Raw genomic sequence first — 14,373 nt, 5'->3', positions numbered from 1 at the left:
TGTCCCAGCCAGCTTTCCACGTCCCCCCTCTCATCAGTGACACCCCACGAAGCTTTTTGCCCCCCCCCCGAGCCCCTTGTTTCCTGTCCCCCCTCCCACTGCTCAGTGACACCCCCTCCTTGTCCCCCTCTGCCCATCAATCACAGGTCCCTCAGGGGCTCCTGGCAGCCCCCAGGCCACCTTGTCCCCATATTTGACCCTTGTCCCACCCACCTCAGTCACAGCCCCCCCAGAGCTCCTTGTCCCCCTGCTCCTGCTCAGTGACACCCCCAGCTCCTTGTGTCCCCTCCCTGAAGAATCACAGGTCCCTCAGGGGCTCCTTGTGCCCCCCCAGGGCTTCTTGTCCCTTGTCCCCTCCCTGGTGCTCAGTGACACCCCCAGCTCCTTGTGTCCCCCCCCATCAGTCACAGCCCCCCCAGAGCCTCCTTGTCCCTTCATCGGCCACCAACCCCCTTGTTGTCACCATCCAGCTCTCTGTGTCCTTGCCCCCATCAGTGACACCCCTGGGGCTTTTTGCCCCCGCCTCCGGCACCTTGTCCCCTGTCCCCCCCACACTGCTCAGTGACACCCCCACCTTCTTGTGTCCCTCCCCAATCAATCACAGGCCCCCTCAGGGGCTCCTTGTGCCCCCCCAGGCCACCTTCTCCCCCATTCTTGACACCCCCCATTGGTCACAACCCCCCTGAGCCCCTTGTCCCTTGTCCCTCCACTTCCTGCTCAGTGACACCCCCAGCTCCTTGTGTCCCCCCCATCAATCACAGCCCCCTCAGGGGCTTCTTGCACCCCCCCAGGGCTCCTTGTCCCCCCTATTTGACCCTTGTCCCCCCACCTCAGTCGCAGCCCCCCCAGAGCCCCTTGTCCCCTGTCCGCCCCCCCCCACTGCTCAGTGACCCCCCAGCTCCTTGTATTTCCCCCCGCCCCCCATCAGTCACAGGCCCCTGGGGTCTCTGTGCCCCCCTGGTCACTGATATCAGCTGCCCCCCTGTCACCCCAACAAGATCCTCCCCTGTCACCCTCCGTCCCCCCAAAAAAGAGGGACCCCCTCCATCAGTCCCTCTCACCCCATGGGGGCCACTGACCCCCACCCAGTCTCCTCAGGCACCCACTGCACTGGGTGCTCCCCAAGACCCCCCCTCACTGCTCAACGGGGGGGTTCAGGTTCCCCTTCCCAGCCCCATCTGGGGACTTTAGGGTCCTGTCCCATTTTAGGGACCCCAGGTTCTCCCCCCACACCCCATGTGGGGACTTGAGGGACCCCAGGGTTGCCCCCCACCCCATTTGGGGACTTTAGGGTCCTGTCCCCTTTTAGGGACCCCAGGGTCCCCACGCCATCCCATTTGGGGTCTTCAGGGTCCCGTCCCCTTTTAGGGACCCCAGTGTCGTCCATCTGTCCCACCCCCCCCACCTCTTAGGGCTCCAGATACCCCCTGCACCCCCCCCAGCACCCTGAGCCCCCCCCCACTGTCACCAACCCCCGGAAATGCTTTTGGTGACCCGGTCGCATCGGTGACTTTGCCAATGGTGGCGGCAGAGCCGGGGGGTCCTGTCCCTGTTTTTTTGTGGAGCGGGGATCATTCTGGGGGGGGGATCCCCTTGTTGGCGACGTTTAAGAGCATTAAAGCCCCGCTGGGTGCCAGATCCCCAACCAATCTGGCACCGGCGCTCGCCAAACCGGCTCCACGTGCCGGGCCGGACAGACGGACGCTCCGCATCCTTCCTCCCGACCTCCTCATCCTCCCCACCCCCTGTTTAATTAGACCTGACGAAGCCTTTGCTGGGGATGTAATTAAACCCGCGGTACCGGCACCTTCCCGCCCTCCAGCACGTTCGTTCGTTTGGACCAAAGCGCTAACGAGCGGCTGTAATTACACGCTGAGGAGGAGCCGGGAGCGCTCGGCCGGATCCAGAACTGGTGTGGTTGGTGACGAGGATTTTCAGGCAAAGCCGACGCGGTTATTTCGGAGCCGTCGCCGTGCGCCGGTTCAGCACCCGGCAGGATGGGAAACCGCAAGGTTTTGGAGCGGGAACAATGGACGTGGCGGCTCAGCAGATCCGGCGCTAATCCTGGATTAAAACTCATCCCGGCGCCGTCTAACGAGCTCCCGCTCGTCCCGCCGGTGGGATCCTGGCTGGAATTTGGGGATGAATCCCCACGACGTGCCAAAGCTCATCCTGGAGGTGACGGTGAATCCTCACCGGATTTGGGGAAGGATGTTCATGAAGCCACCGGCGGGAGCTTCCGCGGCTGTTGGGACGTCCGTGTGTCCCTCGACAGGTCCCTGCGCTCACCGGCGCTGGAGAAACACCCGGCGCAGCTCCCGGTGGATCCGGTGCCACCATCACCACGCGACCCCTTTGCCAGGACACCCGCAGCGATGGACGCGGCTTCACCATCCTCCCCAACCATCACTGTTGGCAAAGCCCAGAATTTGCCGCTGGATTTTCACTCTTTCCCTCTATTTTCTGGGACAAGTTGACGCCGCCATCATAAACACCTTTTCAAGATGATTTTTCCCCTAAACCCTTCGATTTTTGGGACGTGCGCGGCACATTCCAAACCTTGTGATCCCACAGATCTGGCGCGCGCTGGGGTGGACATTCCCCCTTATTTTGGTGCGATTCGCCGGCACTCCGAGCGCACTCCGCCCCGCTCCCTACCCCCTTTACCACCCGCCGCGTGTTTTTTGGGTTGGCATAGCGTCTTTTCCGCCCCCGGCGCATCCAAACTCCCTTTGCATGACTCGGTTTCCCCCCCCGGCGCGATGCTGATGTTTGGTTTCTCCCCCCAGTGCACCAACGGGCACCTGATGTGCGCCGGCTGCTTCATCCACCTCCTGGCGGACGCGCGGCTCAAGGAGGAACAAGCCACGTGCCCCAACTGCCGCTGCGAGATCAGCAAGAGCCTGTGCTGCCGCAACCTGGCCGTGGAGAAAGCCGTGAGCGAGCTGCCCTCCGAGTGCGCCTTCTGCACCCAGCAGTTCCCCCGCTCCCTCCTGGAGCGCCACCAAAAAGAAGAGTGCCAGGACAGGTAACCGGCGCCCCGACACAAAAAGCTGGTGGCACCGTGGCCCAAAGCCTTTGGTGCTGCGGCCCCATCGTTTTGACGCCGATCCCACGTTGTTTTGACACGGTGTCCCACATTGTTTTGACACGGTGTCCCGCATGATTTTGACACGGTGTCCCGCATGATTTTGACACGGTGTCCCGCATGATTTTGACACGGTGTCCCGCATGATTTTGACACGGTGTCCCACATGATTCTGACACCACGTCCCCCTTCGTTTTGTCGCCATGTCCCCCTTCATTTTGTCACCATGTTCCACATCGTTTTGTCGCCATGTCCCCCATGGTTCTGATACTACGTCCCCCTTCGTTTTGTCGCCATGTTCTGCATTATTTTGTCACCATGTCCCCCATGGTTCTGATACTATGTCCCCCTTCGTTTTGGCGCCGCGTCCCCCTTCGTTTTGGCGCCGTGTCCCCCATGGTTCTGACACCACGTCCCCCTTCATTTTGTCGCCGTGTCCCCCTTCATTTTGTCACCATGTTCCACATCGTTTTGTCGCCATGTCCCCCATGGTTCTGACACTACGTCCCCCTTCGTTTTGTCGCCGTGTCCCCCTTCGTTTTGTCGCCGTGTCCCCCTTCGTTTTGTCGCCGTGTCCCCCTTCGTTTTGTCGCCATGTCCCCCATGGTTCTGACACTACGTCCCCCTTCGTTTTGTCACTGTGTTCCACATCATTTTGTCGCCGTGTCCCCCATGGTTCTGACACTACGTCCCCCTTCGTTTTGTCGCCGTGTCCCCCATGGTTCTGACACTACGTCCTGCATCATTTTGACTCCATATTCCCCATCATTCTGATACGGTGTCCCCCATCATTCTTCCACCATGTCCCGAGTAATTTTGACGCCGTGTCCCCCATCGTTCTGACGCCGTGTCCCCGTCATTCTGACGCTATGTCTCCCATCATTTTGACACCGTGTCCCCCATCGTTCTGACACCATATCCCCCATGGTTCTGCCACCCTGTCCCCCATCATTCTGACACCATATCCCCCATGGTTGTGCCACCCTGTCCCCCATCATTCCGACACCGTGTCCGCCTTCATTTTGACACTGTGTTCCCCATCATTCTGACACTGTGTCCTGAGTCATTTTGTCACGGTGTCCCCCATCATTTTGACACCGTATCCTCCATCATTCTGACACTACATCCCCATCGTTCTGATGCTGTGTTCACCATCATTCTGACACTACGTCCCCGTCATTTTGACACCCTGTCCCCCATCATTTTGACTCCATAACCTGCATCATTTTGCCACCACGTCCCCCATCGTTCTGTCACCACATCCCCCATTGTTTTGACACCGTATCCTGTATCGTTTTGGTGCCGTGTCCCCCATCATTTAGACACCGTGTCCCACATCATTTTGTTGCTGTGTCCCCCATTATTTTGTTGCCATGTCTCCCGTCATTTTGACACTGTGTCCCCATCATTTTGACTCCATATCCCGCATCATTTAGACTCAATAATCCCCATCATTCTGATGCCACGTCCCCCTTTATTTTATTGCCGTGTCCCCCATCGTTCCGACATTACGTCCTGCATCATTTTGACACCACATCCCCCATTGTTTTGACACTGTATCCTGTATCATTTTGGTGCCGTGTCCCCCATCATCTTGTCACCATGTCCCCCATCATTTAGACACCGTGTCCCACATCATTTTTTTGCCGTGTCCCCCATTATTTTGTTGCCACGTCTCCCGTCATTTTGACACTGTGTCCCCATCATTTTGACTCCATATCCTGCGTCGTTTTGACACTGTGTCCCCATCATTTTGACTCCATATCCCGCATCATTTAGACTCAATAATCCCCATCGTTCTGAAGCCGTGTCCCCCTTTATTTTGTTGCCGTGTCTCCTGTCATTTTGACACCGTGTCCCCCATCATTTGCCACCGTATCCCGCATCATTTGCCACCGTGTCCCCATCATTTAGACACCGTGTCCTCCATCCTTCTGTCACCATGTCCCCCATTGTTTTGACACCGTATCCTGTATGGTTCTGACGCCGTGTTCCCCATCATTCTGACACCATGTTCCCCATCATTTAGACACCATGTCCCCCATCGTTCTGTCACCGTGTCCCCCATCGTTCTGACACTATGTCCCGCATCATTTTGACACCGCATCCCCCATTGTTTTGACACTGTATCCTGTATCGTTTTGGCACCATGTTCCCCGTCATTTACACACCGTGTCCCACATCATTTTGTTGCTGTGTCCCCCATTAATTTGTTGCCATGTCTCCCGTCATTTTGACTCTACGTCCCACACAATTTTGACTCCATATCCCCCATCGTTCTGATGCCGTGTCCCCCATTATTTTGTTGCCGTGTCTCCTGTCATTTTGACTCCATGTCCCCCGTCATTTTGACTCCATGTCCCCCGTCATTTTGACTCCATATCCCGCATCATTTTGACTCCATATCCCGCATCATTTTGACTCCATATCCCGCATCATTTTGACTCCATATCCCGCATCATTTTGACTCCATATCCCGCATCATTTTAACACCGTGTCCCCCATCGTTTAGACACCGTGTCCCCCATCATTTAGACACCGTGTCCCCCATTATTTTGTTGCCATATCCCCCATCGTTCTGACGCCGCGTCCCCCATCGTTCTGACGCCGCGTCCCCCATCGTTCTGACGCCGCGTCCCCCATCGTTCTGTCACCATGTCCCCCGTCATTTTGACACCATATCCTGTATCGTTTTGTCGCCGCGTCCCCCATCATTTTGTCGCCGCGTCCCCCATCATTTTGTCGCCGCGTCCCCCATCATTTTGACGCCATGTCCCCCATCATTTTGACGCCGTGTCCCCCGTCATTCTGCCAACATGTCCCCATCATTTTGACACCATGTCCCCCATCATTCTGTCACCATGCCCCCATCATTTTGCCACCGTATCCCGCATCACTTTGCCATCACGTCCCGTCATTGCGTCACCGTGTCCCCATCGTGATTTCGAGCATCTCTTTCAACCGCAATGTTTCTCCAGCTCTAAATCCGCCTTTCCGCCCCAACAGGGTGACCCAGTGCAAATACAAGCGCATCGGCTGCCCCTGGCAAGGCCCCTTCCACGAATTAACGGTGCACGAGGCCGAGTGCACCCACCCCACCAAAACCGGCAACGAGCTCATGGAGATCTTAGACGAGATGGACCAAACGAGGAAAAAAGAAATGCAGCTTTACAACAGCATCTTCAGCCTCCTCAGCTTCGAGAAGATCGGCTACACAGGTAACGGCGCCGCCAAAAACCCGGCTTAATCTCGGGCGGGACGCGTTTGGTAGCGCCAAAGAGTTTAGAAGCGATCGATAGTTGATAAATCGCACCGTAAATGATGTTCCGGCGCCTTCTCGCTGGCTTTGCCGGTGATGGGTGTGGGAAGCACCGGTGATGCCGCACAGGTAGGTAAGCCGGGTTTTATTTGGGTGTATCTGTGTTAAAACCGGGTTTAGGCTTTAAACGCCATCCGGATTGTGTCACCAGGGTTTGTGCCGCCCCTCGGATCCCAATAAACGGCACTTGGCCACCCGAACCGCATCCGTCTGTCTGTACTGGACGTTGGAAAGCCTTTTGGCAGCCGTCAACCCCCTGACACCCCAAATCTCCCCATTTTGGGGGTGTTCTCCCCATCTTGGGGGTGTTCTCCAGCACTCTGCTCCTCCCTGACCCAAATCTCCCCATTTTGGGGCTCTTCTCCCCATTTTGGGGGTGTTCTCCAGCACTCTGCTCCTCCATGACCCAAATCTCCCAATTTTGGGGGTGTTCTCCCCATTTTGGGGGTGTTCTCCAGCACTCTGCTCCTCCCTGACCCAAATCTCCCCATTTTGGGGTGTTTTGCACAGGTTTGCTCTTCCCCAACCCATTCTCTCTCTATTTTTAGGGGTGTTCTGTCCATTTTTGGGGGTGTTTTCCAGCACTCTGCTCTCCCCTACCGAATCCTCCCTGGTGTGGGGTGTGTTCTCCCCATTTTTGGGGTGCATTTCCCATTTTATGTCCCTCCCCAACCCCAATTCTCCCCATTTTTGGGTGTCTTCTCCCCATTTTTGGATGTGTTTCCCATAGCTTTGCTCCTCCCCGACCCAAATTCTCCCCATTTTTGGGGGTGTTCTCCCCATTTTTGGGGTACATTTCCCATCTCTCTCCCCCTTCGAGACCCAAATTCTCCCCAGTTTTGGGCATGTTCTCCCCAGTTTTGGGCATGTTCTCCCCAATTCGGGGCATGTTCTCCCCATTTTTGGGGGGCATTTCCCAACTCTATCCCCCTCCCAGACCCCAAATCTCCCCATTTTGGGTGTGTTCTCCCCATTTTTGGGGTGCATTTCCCATCATTCTGCCCCTCCAAGACCCCAAATCTCCCCATTTTTGGGTGTGTTCTCCCCATTTTTTAGGTGTCTTCTCTCCATTTTTGGGTGAGTTTCCCATCACTCTGCCCCTCCCTGACCCCAATTCTCCCCATTTTCCAGTGTGTTCTCCCCATTTTTGGGGTGCATTTCCCACCTCTCTCCCCCTCCCTGACCCAAATCTCCCCATTATTGGGGTGCGTTCTCATTATTGGGGTTGTCTTCCAGCTCTTTCCCCCTCCCTGACCCAAATCTCCCCATTATTGGGGTGCATTCTCCCCATTTTTGGGTGTGTTCTCATTATTGGGGTTGTCTTCCAGCTCTTTCCCCCTCCCTGACCCCAAATCTCCTCATTTTTGGGTGTGTTCTCCCCATTTTTGGGTGGCTTTTCCCCATTTTTGGACATGTTTCCCATAGCTTTGCTCCTCCCTGACCCAGTTCTCCCCATTTTTGGGTGTGTTCTCCCCATTTTTGGGGTGCATTTCCCAACTCTCTCCCCCTCCCTGACCCAAATCTCCCCATTTTGGGGTGCGTTCTCTCCATTATTGGGGTGCGTTCTCATTATTGGGGTTGTCTTCCAGCTCTTTCCCCCTCCCTGACCCAAATCTCCCCATTATTGGGGTGTGCTCTACCCATTCTTGGGTGGCATTCTCCCCATTTTTGGGGGTGTCTTCCAGCTCTCTGTCCCTCCCTGACCCCAATTCTCCCCATTTTTGGGTGTCGTCTCCCCATATTTGGGTGACTTTCCCATCACTTTGCCCCTCCCAGACCCCAATTCTCCCCATTTTGGGTGTGTTCTCCCCATTTTTGGGTGACTTTCCCATCACTTTGCCCCTCCCAGACCCCAATTCTCCCCATTTTGGGTGTGTTCTCCCCATTTTTGGGGGGCATTTCCCAGTTCTCCCCCCTCCCTGACCCAAATCTCCCCATTTTGGGGTGCGCTCTCCCCATTTCTGGGGTGCGTTCTCCCCACTTTTGGGTTCTCCCCATTTTTGGATATTTTTCCCCGACCTCTTCTCCCTTTCATCCCAAATCTCCCCATTTTTGGGCACATTCTCTCCATTTTTGGGGGTGTCTTCCAGCTCTCTGCCCCTCTCTCACCCCAAATCTCCCCATTTTTGGGTGTGTTCTCCCCATTTTTGGGGGTGTATTTCCTATTTTCTCCCTCTCCTTGACCCAAATTCTCCCCATTTTTGGATGTGTTTCCCAGAGCTCTGCTCCCCCCCCAACCCAATTCTCCCCGTTTTTGGGTGTGTTCTCCCCATTTTTGGGGTGCATTTCCCAACTCTTTCCTCCTCCCTGACCCAAATCTCCCCATTTTGGGGTGTGCTCTCCCCATTTTTGGGTGTGTTCTCCTGATTATTTGGGGTGTCTTCCAGCTCTCTCCCCCTCCCTGACCCAAATCTCCCCATTATTGGAGTGAGTTCTCCCCATTTTTGGGGGTGTCTTCCAGCTCTCTGCCCCTCCCCAACCCCAATTCTCCCCATTTTTGGGTGTCTTCTCCACATATTTGGGTGAGTTTCCCATCACTCTGCCCCTCCCAGACCCCAATTCTCCCCATTTTTGGGTGTCTTCTCCCATTTTTGGGTGTGTTTCCCATAGCTTTGCTCCTCCCCAACCCCAATTCTCCCCATTTTTGGGTGTGTTCTCCCCATTTTTGGGTGAGTTTCCCATCACTCTGTCCCTCCCTGACCCCAATTCTCCCCATTTTTGGGGTGCATTTCCCAACTCTCTCCCCCTTCCAGACCCAAATTCTACCCATTTTGGACATGTTCTCTCCATTTTGGGGGCATGTTCTCCCCATTTTTGGGGGGCATTTCCGAACTCTATCCCCCTCCCAGACCCCAATTCTCCCCATTTTGGGTGTCTTCTCCCATTTTTGGGTGTGTTTCCCATCACTCTGCCCCTCCAAGACCCCAATTCTCCCCATTTTTGGGTGTCTTCTCCCATTTTTGGGTGTGTTTCCCATAGCTTTGCTCCTCCCCGACCCCAATTCTCCCCATTTTTGGGTGTCTTCTCCCCATATTTGGGTGACTTTCCCATCACTTTGCCCCTCCCAGACCCCAATTCTCCCAATTTTTGGGTGTGTTCTCCCCATTTTTGGGGTGTCTTCCAGCTCTTTCCCCCTCCCTGACCCAAATCTCCCCATTATTGGGGTGTGCTCTACCCATTATTTGGGTGCATTCTCCCCATTTTTGGGGGTGTCTTCCAGCTCTCTGTCCCTCCCAGACCCCAATTCTCCCCATTTTTGGGTGTCTTCTCCCCATATTTGGGTGAGTTTCCCATCACTCTGCCCCTCCCTGACCCCAATTCTCCCCATTTTTGGGCACGTTCTCCCCATTTTTGGGGTGCATTTTCACATTTTTCGCCCCTCCTTGACCCCAATTGTCCCCATTTTTGGGCATGTTCTCCCCATTCTTGGGGTGCATTTCCCAGCTCTCTGCCCTCCCTGACCCAAATGTCCCCATTTTGGGTGCGTTCTCCCCATTTTTGGATGTGTTTCCCATGGCTTTGCTCCTCCCCGACCCCAATTCCTCCCCATTTTCCGGTGTGTTCTCCCCATTTTCCGGTGTGTTCTCCCCATTTTCCGGTGTGTTCTCCCCATTTTTGGGGTGCATTTCCCACCTCTCTCCCCGTCCCTGACCCAAATCTCCCCATTATTGGGGTGCGCTCTCCCCATTATTGGTGTGTGCTCTCCCCATTTTTGGGTGTGTTCTCCTGATTATTTGGGGTGTCTTCCAGCTCTTTCCCCCTCCCTGACCGAAATCTCCCCATTTTGGGGAGCGCTCTCCCCATTTTGGGGCACGCTCCCCCCATTCCCGGCCTGCGCTTCCCATCTCTCTCCCCGTTTCTCCCCGCTCCGCAGAGGTCCAGTTCCGGCCGTACCGCACCGACGACTTCATCACCCGCCTGTACTACGAGACGCCGCGGCTGACGGTGCTGAACCAGACGTGGGTGCTCAAGGCGCGCGTCAACGACTCGGAGCGCAACCCCAACCTGTCCTGCAAGCGCACCCTCTCCTTCCAGCTCCTGCTCAAGAGCAAGGTCAACGCGCCGCTCGAATGCTCCTTCCTGTTGCTCGAGGGGCCCTACGACGACGTCAAGATCCGCCCCGTCATCTACCGCTTCGTCTTCAGCAACGAGAGCGCCGAGAGCGACTACCTGGCGCTGCCCATCCGCGACTCGGTGGAGTGCAACAAGCTGCTGGCGGCCAAGAACATCAACCTGCGCCTCTTCCTCTTCCAGAGCCAGAAATAGAGCGGGGAAACAGATGGGGAAACCCATGAAATGGTCATTGACTGGTGGCTCTTGCTCTTGCCGGGGCCGAGAATGAAATGAATAAACCATTGACTGGCAGATGGAGCCAGAAATTAAACCGATAAACCATTGACCTGAAATCGATCCAATAAACCATCGGCTGGTGCCTCTTTCTCTCCTAGAGCCAGAAATAAAACCCAAAAACCCCGATAAAATCATCATTGACTGGTGGCTCTTCCTCTTGCCAGAGCCAGAAATGAAATGAATAAACCATTGACATGCAACTCTGCCTCTTCCAGAACCAACAATGAAATGAATAAACCATTGACTGGCAGCCAGAGCTGGAAATCGAACCAATAAACCATCAGCCAGTGCCTCTTCCAGAGCCAGAAGTAGAGCGGAAAGAAGATGAGGAAAGCAATTAAATGGTCATTGACTGGTGGCTCTTGCTCTTGCCGGGGCCGAGAATGAAATGAATAAACCATTGACTGGCAGATGGAGCCAGAAATTAAACCGATAAACCATTGACCCGAAATCGAACCAATAAACCATCGGCTGGTGCCTCTTTCTCTCCTAGAGCCAGAAATAAAACCCCAAAACCCAAGAACACCAATAAAATCGTCATTGACTGGTGGCTCTTCCTCTTGCCTGAGCCAGAAATGAAGTGAATAAACCATTGACCGGCAACTCGGCCTCTTCCAGAACCAACAATGAAATGAATAAACCATTGACCGGCAGCCAGAGCTGGAAATCGAACCAATAAACCATCAACTGGTGCCTCTTCCAGAGCCAGAAACAGAGTGGAAAGAAGATGAGGAAAGCGATGAAATGGTCATTGACTGGTGGCTCTTGCTCTTGCCGGGGCCGAGAATGAAATGAATAAACCATTGACTGGCAGATGGAGCCAGAAATTAAACTGATAAACCATTGACCCGATGTCGAACCAATAAACCATTGGCCGGCAGCCGGAGCCAGAAATCAAACCGATAAACCATTGACCTGATATCGAACCAATAAACCATCGGCTGGCAGCCAGAACCAGAAATCAAACCGATAAACCATTGACCCGATATCGAACCAATAAACCATCGGCTGGCAGCCAGAACCAGAAATCAAACCGATAAACCATTGACCCGATATCGAACCAATAAACCATCGGCTGGCAGCCAGAACCAGAAATCAAACCGATAAACCATTGACTGGCAACCAGAGCCAGAAATGAAACCAATAAACCATTGACTGGTGTCTCTTCCTCTTCTAGAGCCAGAAATAAAGCCAAGAAAACTAATCAAATGGTCATTGAGAGGTGGTTCTTGCTCTTGCCAAAGCCAGAAATGGAATGAACGAACCATCAACTGTTGCATTTGCCTCTTCCGGAGTCAGAAATAAAACCCAAAACCCAATAAAATCATCGTTAACTGGTGGCTCTTCCTCTTCAGAAATGAAACAAACCCAAGAAAACCAACTAGAGACAGAAATAAAGTCAATAAACCATCAACCGGCGGCTCCTTCTCTTCCAGAACCCAAATAAACCATTGACCGGCAAAACCCATCGTTGAGCTTTTAATCTTCTGGAGGCGGAAATAAGAGAAATAAAGGTGTAAATTGGTGGATTTTCCTCTTCTAAAGACAGAAATAAATGGAATAAACCCAATAAAATCATCGACGGCTCAGAGGGAAAAATAGAATTAATAAAACCATCGAGGGGAGGCGGAAATGAAAGAAATACACCCGTAAATTGGCCGATTTTCCACTTCTGGAGGCAGAAATAACCCAATAAAACCATCGACTGGCGGCTCGGAGGCACAAATAAAATGAATAAACCCATCGCCCGGCGGTTTTTCCTCTTCCGGAGACGCAAATCGTTAAAAACTGGGAATAAAGCACCGAATCCCAGGAGGAAAATCCCGCGTCCCCCCCCGCGTTGCGCCCGCGGCTCCAAAGGCGGGAAAACGGGCCCTTTCGGGGGGTTTTACTGTGAGAATAAAGGAAATGGGAGTTTTCCAAGAGTTTTCTGGGGCGGCCTGAGGTTGGTGGTGAATTAAAATGGGGGTTTGGGGGTTCGGAGCGAAATTTGAGGGTGTTTTAATAAAATGTCAGGGGTTAGAATGGAATTGGAGGGGTTAAAACTGAGATTGGAGGGGTTAAAACTGGAATTGGAGTGGATAAAACTGAGATTTGAGGGGTTAAAACTGGAATTTGAGGGTTAAAGCTGGAATTGGAGTGGATAAAACTGAGATTTCAGGGGTTAAAACTGGAATTGGAGGGGTTAAAACTGGAATTGGAGGGGTTAAACGTGAGATTTGAGGGGTTAAATGTGAAATTTGAGGGGTTAAAAATGGAATTTGAAGGTTAAATCTGAAATTGGAGGGGTTAAAACTGACATTTGAGGTTTAAAACTGGAATTTGAGGGGTTAAAACTGGAATTTGAGGGGTTAAAACTGGAATTGGAGGGTTAAAACTGAAATTGGAGGGTTAAATCTGAAATTGGAGGGGTTAAATCTGAAAGTGGAGGGGTTAAATCTGAAATTGGAGAGGTTAAATCTGAAATTGGAGGGGTTAAAACTGGAATTTGAGGGTTAAAACTGAGATCTGAGGGGTTAAAACTGAAATTGGAGGGTTAAATCTGAAAGTGGAGGGGTTAAAACTGACATTTGAGGTTTAAAACTGCAATTGGAGGGGTTAAAACTGGAATTTGAGGGTTAAAACTGGAATTTGAGGGTTTAAAACTGAAATTGGAGGGTTAAAACTGGAATTGGAGGGGTTAAAACTGGAATTTGAGGGGTTAAAACTGAAATTGGAGGGTTAAATCTGAAAGTGGAGGGGTTAAAACTGACATTTGAGGTTTAAAACTGCAATTTGAGGGGTTAAAACTGGAATTTGAGGGTTAAAACTGCAATTTGAGGATTAAATCTGAAATTGGAGGATTTAAAACTGAAATTTGAGGGGTTAAAACTGAGATTTGAGGCGTTAAGACTGGAATTTGAGGGGTTAAGACTGCGATTTGAGGGTTTAAAACTGGAATTGGAGGGGTTAAAACTGGAATTAGAGGGCTTAAAACTGAAATTTGAGGGTTAAAACTGGAATTAGAGGGCTTAAAACTGAAATTTGAGGGTTAAAACTGGAATGTGAGGGTTTAAAACTGAGATTTGAGGGTTAAAACTGAAATTTGAGGGTTTAAAACTGAAATTGGAGGGTTAAAACTGAAATTTGAGGGGTTAAAATTGGAATTGGAGTGGTTAGAACTGAAATTTGAGGGTTAGATCTGCAATTTGAGTGGGTTTTCAAACTAAAATGTGAGTTTTTAAAACAAAATTGGGGAGTTTTTGAAGTGAAATTGGAGTGGTTTTAAAAGCGGAATTTGAGAGTTTAAAAGCAAAAGCTGAGTCGCGGTTTTAAACTAAATTTGAGGGTTTTTTAAAATTTGAGGGATTATAACAAAAATTAGGATTTTTTTTAAACTCAAATTTGAGTGTGTTTTAAAATCAGAATTTGAGGGGTTTTAACATCAGAATTTGAGTGGTTTTAAAATCAATATTTGAATGGTTTAAAACCAAAATTTGGTTTTAAAATCAAAATTTGAGTGTTTTTTAAACCAAAATTTGAGTGGTTTAAAACCAGAATTTGAGTGTTTTTAAATCAAAATCTGAGTGGTTTAAAACCAGAATTTGAGTGTTTTTAAATCAAAATTTGAGTGTTT

The 14,373-nt window shown here is 51.9% G+C and overlaps 1 protein-coding gene across 1 annotated transcript; it reads left to right on the top strand.

The window, feature by feature from the left end:
* Positions 1-2,595: 2,595 nt before the first annotated feature.
* ZFTRAF1 (zinc finger TRAF-type containing 1) lies at positions 2,596-12,682 on the top strand. The gene is made up of 3 exons (XM_082077554.1): positions 2,596-3,028; positions 6,095-6,306; positions 10,282-12,682. The coding sequence occupies exons 1-3, from the start codon at positions 2,763-2,765 to the stop codon at positions 10,671-10,673; spliced, it is 870 nt and encodes a 289-aa protein (XP_081933680.1). The 5' UTR covers positions 2,596-2,762; the 3' UTR covers positions 10,674-12,682.
* Positions 12,683-14,373: the final 1,691 nt, after the last annotated feature.

Source organism: Streptopelia decaocto (assembly GCF_964273445.1).
Source record: "Streptopelia decaocto genome assembly, contig: HAP1_SCAFFOLD_424, whole genome shotgun sequence".
Classification (NCBI taxonomy): domain Eukaryota; kingdom Metazoa; phylum Chordata; class Aves; order Columbiformes; family Columbidae; genus Streptopelia; species Streptopelia decaocto.
This window is presented reverse-complemented; position numbering and strand designations above follow the sequence as displayed.

Excerpts from the sequence above, each read along its gene's own strand:
- ZFTRAF1 (XM_082077554.1), top strand. The coding sequence starts at position 2,763 with ATGCTGATGTTTGGTTTCTCCCCCCAGTGCACCAACGGGCACCTGATG. Across the intron at positions 3,029-6,094 it reads AAAGAAGAGTGCCAGGACAG|GGTGACCCAGTGCAAATACA; the intron begins GTAACCGGCGCC and ends CCGCCCCAACAG. Across the intron at positions 6,307-10,281 it reads CGAGAAGATCGGCTACACAG|AGGTCCAGTTCCGGCCGTAC; the intron begins GTAACGGCGCCG and ends CCCGCTCCGCAG.